This window comes from Osmerus eperlanus, chromosome 1 (genome assembly GCF_963692335.1).
Source record: "Osmerus eperlanus chromosome 1, fOsmEpe2.1, whole genome shotgun sequence".
Taxonomy (NCBI): Eukaryota; Metazoa; Chordata; class Actinopteri; order Osmeriformes; family Osmeridae; genus Osmerus; species Osmerus eperlanus.
Window position 1 is genome coordinate 23413297 of NC_085018.1, and position 9461 is coordinate 23422757.

At 50.3% G+C, this 9461-nt stretch overlaps 1 protein-coding gene across 1 annotated transcript in view; it reads right to left on the minus strand.

The window, feature by feature from the left end:
• LOC134019280 (E3 ubiquitin-protein ligase RNF123) overlaps positions 1–9461 on the minus strand; it is an 84899-nt gene that overhangs the window by 41230 nt on the left and 34208 nt on the right. The window contains exons 35-36 of the mRNA XM_062460031.1: positions 9217–9292; positions 8700–8784 (exon numbers count right to left, since the gene is read on the minus strand). Of these exons, the coding sequence (XP_062316015.1) occupies positions 8700–8784; positions 9217–9292 (161 nt within the window). The remainder of the gene's footprint in view (positions 1–8699; positions 8785–9216; positions 9293–9461) is intronic.

The following is a 9461-nucleotide window of genomic DNA, read 5'->3' on the forward strand; positions in this document are numbered from 1 at the left end:
GCTGCCTCTCTGGTGTGCAGACCCAGATCGCTGCCTCTCTGGTCTGCAGACCCAGATCGCTGCCTCTCTGGTGTGCAGACCCAGATCGCTACCTCTCTGGTGTGCAGACCCAGATCGCTGCCTCTCTGGTCTGCAGAGCCAGATCGCTACCTCTCTGGTCTGCAGAGCCAGATCGCTGCCTCTCTGGTCTGCAGACCCAGATCGCTGCCTCTCTGGTCTGCAGAGCCAGATCGCTGCCTCTCTGGTCTGCAGAGCCAGATCGCTGCCTCTCTGGTCTGCAGACCCAGATCGCTGCCTCTCTGGTGTGCAGACCCAGATCGCTACCTCTCTGGTGTGCAGACCCAGATCGCTGCCTCTCTGGTCTGCAGAGCCAGATCGCTGCCTCTCTGGTCTGCAGAGCCAGATCGCTGCCTCTCTGGTCTGCAGAGCCAGATCGCTGCCTCTCTGGTCTGCAGACCCAGATCGCTGCCTCTCTGGTCTGCAGACCCAGATCGCTACCTCTCTGGTCTGCAGAGCCAGATCACTACCTCTCTGGTGTGCAGACCCAGATCGCTGCCTCTCTGGTCTGCAGAGCCAGATCACTACCTCTCTGGTCTGCAGAGCCAGATCGCTACCTCTCTGGTCTGCAGACCCAGATCGCTACCTCTCTGGTGTGCAGATCCAGATCGCTGCCTCTCTGGTCTGCAGAGCCAGATCGCTGCCTCTCTGGTCTGCAGACCCAGATCGCTACCTCTCTGGTCTGCAGACCCAGATCGCTGCCTCTCTGGTCTGCAGAGCCAGATCGCTGCCTCTCTGGTCTGCAGACCCAGATCGCTGCCTCTCTGGTCTGCAGACATGCAAAAGTCTGAACAATGTATTTTAGCTGTGATAACTCAGCAAAGGACAGACTAGAGTAGCAGGTTAACAGAATGCAGGCCTGCGTGACACACGCACGCACACACACATACACACACACACTCTGCCTTTATCTTCTCCAATTCCTCATTGTTATGCCTCTTTTCTGTTGATCTTTCTGTCTCACTCCGTTACTCCTTAAACACTCTCTCTTTCCCTCTGCTCTCTCCCCCTGCCTTCATATAACTCCCCCCGCCTCCCTGTATCTCCTCCCTCCGACCCTCTGCTCTCCAGATGTGTCCATCTACTCTGACAGCGAGCAATTTCTCTCCTCCGCCTGAAGTATGGACAACCCTTTTGTCTCCACGGTGATGCCAGGTGTACAGGGAAGACAAATAGCCCTGCCGATGACCTCAACCACCTAGAAACCCTGATGTGCACCCAAACGACCAGAGCACCAATCGGAACGAGCCGGAGAGACACACGGATCACCGAACGTCTCTCACACACAAACAGAATCAACCCACCAATCACAAAAGCTTACTGCCTGACACACGGGGACCAGAACCAATTATCTGCCAATCATGATGGACCAGGGAAACAAATGAAGGGTCCTCTGTGACTGACACAGAGATTCCTCACACTACCTCACACAGTCAACACGGGACACACACACCAGGCTTGGCTCAAGAACCAATCGGATGGGCGGGCCTTTAGTTTCCACAAGGGGGTATTTTGAATATAGTTCTCTTATAGAACCACTTAGGCTATAGCTAGAATAATGCGGGGCACAGCATTTCTTTTTTGAGGGAAGGGTCATTGACTTGGAGCCAACCCTGAAATTAGCCACTCCTCAATATGTTACCCTTTAAACCAGGGTTCTCCAACCCTGGTCCTCGAGGGCCGCTGTCCTGCATGTTTTAGATGTTTCCCTGCTCCAGCACACCTGTTTCAAATGAATGGGTTGTTATCAAGCTCTGTGGAAGCCGGGTAATAACCATTCATTTGAATTAGGTGTGCTGGAGAAGGGAAACATATAAAACATGCAGGACAGCGGCCTTCGAAGACCAGGATTGGAGAACCCTGGTCTAAACGCTTAGCCCTACAGTGACTTAAAGACATCCCAATATAAGTCTGTCCCACCAGCAACAGACTAAATCATTATTCACACTACCCTTGTATAGCAGAACTCCGCTATCCCGTATATCGATCACTATTTAGCCGCAATCAGACCATCCGATATACACAAATATACCCTCACCAGATTGCCATGATTAACACTGACGTAAGCAAAATCATCATTAATTAATTCACTATTCAATATTAAATCACTATTAATTAATTCACTACGCCTCGACCAGGCGCATCTCATCCTTCCCCTGCTTGGCGCGCGGCCAGGGCCGGCGGAGCCAGCTGATTGGTGGATCCAGCCAGCCAATCAGCAGCAAACCCCTGGCAGCGGGAATCCCAGCAAACGATGATCGGGATCACACCTTCACACCAGACATCATTACGCGCGTTAGCGGGAGGAAGCCTGACGTCCGCGCTAGCGATGAGAACAGCTAATCCAAACACGCTGATCTCGCGGCGTGTGGCGCCCTGAGAACGTACCACCAGGCATCACACGCTAATCCCTAGATTAGCGTCAAGCGGTAGTTGTGAGAGATTATAGGATAGACTATATTAGTAGAGTTTACAGTACATTAAGTGATAGGATGATAGGATAGCGATACTCTCAAATGTATACCAGTAGAGGTTTGGCGATATGGTAGATTGCATAGATTGTAGTGCAGTAGAGTTTGCAGTAGGGTGATGTAATTTAGACTGTCTACAGTTTAACACAGTAGGATGTAAATATAGCTAGTAGAGATTTAGTTGAGGCAATCAGAAAATACTTAAAAAAATGTGTAACACTCCTGTATTATATGAATAAAATGTATTCGAACATGAGTATCTGACCTCTCTGCTTGTGTTGGAGTTCATTCAGGTTATTTCCCAAACATGAAGATGTGCGTCAGTATTTGTTCAACTGGGAACGGACTGGAATTGTTCTGCCCTAGCTCACTGTCACAACGTCTGCCTTCACCCAAGCTCTCGTGGCCAAGGGTCAGTGTTGATGCAGGAGCATGTTTAATTTAAAGAGGACTCTGTGTGTGTGTGTGTGTGTGTGTGTGTGTGTGTGTGTGTGTGTGTGTGTGTGTGTGAGTGTGACCATTGTGTGGATGTGCTGAGGCAGTCGGAACATTAATAAGAAGCTGACAACAGAACAAAGGGTGATGGAGATAAGCAGGAAGGATTGTGCGGTCTGCTCTCTCCCTGCCTGTCTCTCTGACTCCCTGTCTGTCTCTCTGACTGCCTGTCTGTCTCTCTATCTCCCTCTGTCTCTCTGACTGTCTGTCTCTCTGACTGCCTGTCTGTCTCTCTATCTCCCTCTGTCTCTTTGTCTGCCTGTCTCTCTGTATATCTCCCTGCCTACCTGCGTCAGTCCAGCTCTGTCTGCCGACACAAGCGCGCACACACACACACACACACACACAAACCTGCTGTTTGAACCCAAGGGACGAGGCTGTGGATTGATACCCCTCTACAGTGGCTGGTGAGGATCAATCCCTGCCATTGTGTCCAGGCCATCTCCAGTATTAACAGCGGGCCTTATTCCTCCACACCCTCTGCTGCCAGCACAGACCTCCAACACAGCCTTGTTGACATAGGGAGAGGGGGTCTGGTTCAAGCACCGCAATGATTTCCCATCTCCCTGACAGCCCAGGCCTGAGATGGGAAGGTTAAGCAAAGGGGACTGCAGCGCGGTGGATAACGGCCGTGATCCACTTGTTCTGAGTGTGGCTGTCTGACGTGATCAGTATGCATGCGGCCCCAGGCTCATCATGGTAATGCTGGCCCTGCTGACGGCCGGCAGGATGAAGGACTGGAGGAAGGACCCTGCCGGGGGAACCAGGAGAACATGTGTGGCATGTGTCCCACCAGCAACCATGAGAGAGGGAGGGCAGAGAGGGAGAGGAGGGGAGGGAAGGACAGGGGAGAGGAGGAGAGGAGAGTGACAGAAGTAGAAGGAAAGAAAGAGACCGAGAGGCAGAGAAGCAGAAAAGGAGAGAGTGAGAGAGGAAAAGAGGGTGAGGTAAAGAGGCAGAGAAGCAAAGTGAGGCGGGCATTTTAGCTTCCAGCACACACACACACACACGAGAGGGAAAGATCGAACACGATTCAGAGCTAATTTCAAATGTCAGTAGATAACTCAAATGAACCCCTGTTGACAGAACCACATGGTGTGGGCTCCGTCTATATCCTGGATGTAAGTATGTCTCAGGTGTGCTGGGTCCCAGCAGGGTGTGCTGGGTCCTTGCTGGGTGTGCTGGGTCCTTGCTGGGTGTGCTGGGTCCTAGCTGGGTGTGCTGGGTCCCAGCTGGGTGTGCTGGGTCCCAGCAGGTTGTGCTGGGTCCTAGCTGGGTGTGCTGGGTTCCAGCCGGGTGTGCTGGGTCCCAGCTGGGTGTGCTGGGTCCCAGCAGGTTGTGCTGGGTCCTAGCTGGGTGTGCTGGGTTCCAGCCGGGTGTGCTGGGTCCCAGCCGGGTGTGCTGGGTCCTAGCTGGGTGTGCTGGGTCCCAGCCGGGTGTGCTGGGTCCCAGCCGGGTGTGCTGGGTCCTAGCTGGGTGTGCTGGGTCCCAGCTGGTTGTGCTGGGTCCCAGCTGGGTGAGCTGGGTCCTAGCTGGGTGTGCTGGGTCCCAGCTGGGTGTGCTGGGTCCCAGCTGGGTGTGCTGGGTCCTAGCTGGGTGTGCTGGGTCCCAGCTGGGTGAGCTGGGTCCTAGCTGGGTGTGCTGGGTCCCAGCTGGGTGTGCTGGGTCCCAGCTGGGTGTGCTGGGTCCTAGCCGGGTGTGCTGGGTCCCAGGCCCTGTGGCAGGCGTTTTCCTCCAGTGAAAGTGCTAAACCGATCACTCTGCCTTCAAATCTAATCAGGCCAGGCTTGGGAGAGGTCGTTTCTGGTTTTAGCCCAAGGTAATGGAGGGTAATTAGACACATTGATTTTTCTCCACCGCAGGGGAGGTGGGGTCCCGGCTGTTAATGTGCGTTTTGTGTGTGTGTGTATTGGGGGGGGGGGGGGGGGGGGGTTTGAGTGTGTGTGTGTCAAGAAAACAACAGCCTGGGGAGAGGTGTGTGTGTGTGTGTGTCAGTGTATGTGTGTTTGCAACCTATGTGCTAACACACACACACACACGTTTGAGTGTACTGTTGCATTTGCGGTTCTGTATACAAAACTTTTACAAATTGTATATATTTTATATAATAACAGCATATTTATGATGAGATGCTGATAACAGATGTGTGGTGAGAGTCAGATGGCCATCCTGAATCTGTACCACTGGACGGTCGAAACACAAAGGGGGGGGGGGGGGGGGGAAACTAAATGATAGGACGACTCCAAGTTGAAAAGCGTCAGAGATGAAAGCGACGTGTTTGATGGCACTGGATGTTTGTGTGTGCTGGCTGCTGTCATCTAGTCCGGTGTGATCGCCACATCAGAGGGGCCAGTCTGATCAGAGAGAGAGACAGAGCCCAGCTCAGACTCAAACACGGAGGAGGATGAATAATGGAGGGAACAGGGTGTGCAGGAAGGCAGCAGCCACCATGTTCATCTGGGGGACGCTACTTTATCACGGACGCTAGCTGGATGGGTGACAGTACTGTTTACCGTACGGCCCAGCAATGTAGCTCGTCGGGACAGACACACACCAAACTAAACAAGAGCAGGGAGTCAGGTGGCTGAGCTGTGAGAGAATCGGGCTAGTAATCAGAAGGTCGCTGGTTCGATTCCTGGCTGTGTCAAAAAGACGTTGTGTCCTTGGGCAAGGCACTTCACCCTACTTGCCTCGGGGGGAATGTCCCTGTGCTTACTGTGAGTCGCTCTGGATAAAAGCGTCTGCTAAATGAATAAATGTAAATGTAAGAGATACGTTTAGGTCGTTTGTTATGATTCTACTTTGCGTTCATGCTTGTACACTGCCAGTTCGTCCTGATGTTGTCCTGTACTGCGCACTAACCTGTTTTGTGGGCTACTATCGTAAAAGATACTTGTGATGTACAAGCATGTAGGAACCACCCTGGAGAGTTGGGATGTTAGAAAAGAAAGGATTGTTTTGAGAACATATTTTCTACCACGCATTAAGTGTTTCTGTTTATAGTCGTTTTAGAATTGTACAGCTGTAACTGCCATAGTCAATCTACAGGGTGAGCTACTGGATCAATCGTGTCAACAATTTCCCCGTTTCCCTCTTACTCTAAACATCAGCGATCGTCACCATGGAAACGCTGAACATCGCATCATCACCCACGCCAACCTTTTGCTGCATTCAAAAGCCATCAAAGAGTGATGTCATAATGAAGAGGACAGTAGCTATTCACAGAAGCCTTGACAGCAATCAAATTGGAATGAAAGACCATCCGAGCTGTGTGGTGATGCTGTACTGGAGGAGTCTCTGCTAAATACATTCCAACACACACAAATATGTCATTCTTACAATCAAACCTTACAATATGTATGTCTGGTGTCATTCACCCAAGCTGGGGGACAGACTGTATCAAACGCTGTGCTTCCTCGAGTCTGGTCTAATCTGAATGATATCTGAGCTATGAATCTGTGGATTCAGATCAGTCTGCAGCTGTAAAACTGTTCCACTGCTTCCACTGTGAGAGGTAGAACAGAGTTCCACCATCAAATCTTTGACATCCCTCCAAGTATTTGGCAGTTTGGAAAATTAGTATTTGAACCAGAGGTCTAGTGGTGGACAACGAGTTTATCTCTTGCCCTCAAAATCCCTCTGGGGTTTAAACTGACCAATGACGGAACAGGCTCCAGTTTAAACTGACCAATGACGGAACAGGCTCCAGTTTAAACTGACCACTGACGGAACAGGCTCCAGTTTAAACTGACCACTGACGGAACAGGCTCCAGTTTAAACTGACCACTGACTGAACAGGCTCCAGTTTAAACTGACCACTGACGGAACAGGCTCCAGTTTAAACTGACCACTGACGGAACAGGCTCCAGTTTAAACTGACCACTGACGGAACAGGCTCCAGTTTAAACTGACCACTGACTGAACAGGCTCCAGTTTAAACTGACCACTGACGGAACAGGCTCCAGTTTAAACTGACCACTGACGGAACAGGCTCCAGTTTAAACTGACCACTGACGGAACAGGCTCCAGTTTAAACTGACCACTGACTGAACAGGCTCCAGTTTAAACTGACCACTGACGGAACAGGCTCCAGTTTAAACTGACCACTGACGGAACAGGCTCCAGTTTAAACTGACCAATGACTGAACAGGCTCCAGTTTAAACTGACCAATGACTGAACAGGCTCCAGTTTAAACTGACCAATGACGGAACAGGCTCCAGTTTAAACTGACCAATGACGGAACAGGCTCCAGTTTAAACTGACCACTGACGGAACAGGCTCCAGGAGGATTTGAACAGCTCCTCTCCTTAATACTCAACACCTCCCAGCTTGTGGCTCCATTCAGATAACGTCAGCATCAGAGCCCTGTTTGATCAACTCAATCTGCATTAGTCCGCCTAATCAACTTAAAAGCCTGGTTTCATATTGAACTGCTGAGTCAACTTGTTAATACGGCATGTTAACACGCTAAAACTCTGCAACTCTGTGGAATCCCTGATTCTACTTGTGGTTGTCTGAAAGCTATATATTCATCCACTTTGCAAATGAGATCAATTAATTTGGGCAATCGCAAGACCGTTGAAATACAGCCATGAGTCAACATGGTGAAAGGAATTCGATGGAGTGCACTCCATCGACTCAAATTATTTCATACATTAATACTCTAATTCAATATTCTATTATTACTACTATTGTTTAAAGTTTTACAACCCATTGAAGCTTTCTATGTGAAAGAGTTTCTGTGTTTAAGTCTGAAATCAGGGGCGGGGGGGGGGAGACACAGCCTGGCGTAATGCTATTAGGAGGAAAAAGCCATTAGAACTTCACACCCCCTGTGTGTAACAGGATGTTGGAGAAAGAGAGGAGAGAGAAAGTAGAAGGAGAGAAAGAGAAAGAGAGAGGTAAAGCAGGAGGTGGGTGAGAGAAGGAGAGAGAGATAAGGGGGTGAGGTCTCTCCACTCTCCTCATTAAATGTTTGAATGCAAGAATAGACTGTGGCTTCTATTATCAATTTGATTTTTTTCCCCTTTCATCAGCACCTCCTGTAACACTGGTGGCGGTGTGTCAGTCTCCTGTAGACCCAGCCCTCCCAATCAGGGCCTAATTGGAAGACTGAGACGGATATCGTAAGCCTACTCTCAGAGGCCGTCTCACTCCCACTCTGAAAATAGAGCAGGTGTTTCAGCGCCAAGCCCTCCTCTCTTCCTCACACCTCTTCTCTCCTCTGTTCATCCTCCACTCCCAATCTCTCTTTAACTCGTTTAACCTCTCCTCCTCCCCCTTCTCCTTTTTTGTCTGCAGTCCTTGTATGATGTAGCAGTATTGATAAGTTAAGACCAGAGACACCGGTGCCAGGCTCTCCTGGCTTCCAAACAACAGATTCTCCTGTCAGGTCAGGTGGTTATGAAGACAGATGTTTGAGCTGCTTTCTGCTTATGATCTGCTACATCTTGATTTGAGCCTGTGTGGTTGGAGCCTCTGGCATGATCTCTCTCTCCATCTACCGCTCACTCTGCCAGCCAGCCAGATAATCACCCAGCTCTACAGCACTGTGTGTGTGTTCTGTTCTGTGTGTGTGTGTCCTGTGTGTGTTCTGTTCCGTGTGTGTTCTGTTCTGTTCCGTGTGTGTGTTCTCTCGGTGCAGTTCCCCAGAGGAGTTCTAGGCTCAGTCTTACCCTGGTCTCTCTCCGTCCACCAGGATTCGAACCAGGATCCCTGTCACTGCCACCAGGATGGGGTAGTGGTCCACACTCTCCAGACCTGGGGGAGACACACAACATCCATACACATTACACACCCACACATTACACACCCATGCAGATTACACACAGGTCAGAAGGAGATGGGTTGGGGAGGGGTTTGTGAAAGATAATTCAGTTTAGCAGCAGGAAATTGAACTTGAACTCAATCAACACGACCAATTTATCATAGGTGACAATGTGATAGATGATTCTCCAGTATCCTTGTCTGTGTGTGCAACATCTGTGAGTAATGAGAGAGACAGACAGAGAGACAGACCGAGAGAGAGAAGAGAGAGAGGAAGAGAGAGAGAAGAGAGAGAGAGAGAGAGATGAGAGAGAGAGAGAGAGAGAGAGAGAGTGAGAGAGAGAGAGAGAGAGAGAGAGTGAGAGAGAGAGAGAGAGAGAGAGAGAGAGAGAGAGAGAGAGAGAGAGAGAGATGTGTGATTCCTACCTGGTAGACGAAGGTTGACCACACGGTCAAACAGGTTCCTCTCTGCAGTCACCCTGTTCAACACCTGGTTCAACAACTGGAGGAGAGAGAGAGAGGAGGGAGAGGAGAGGGAGAGGAAAGAGAAGAGAGGGAGAGAGAGATGAGTGAGAGGAGAGAGAGAGGAGGGAGAGGAGAGAGATGAGTGAGAGGAGAGAGAGGTTTGAGAGGAAAGGAACACCCAGTCACTACGTGGCTCATACTGGCTT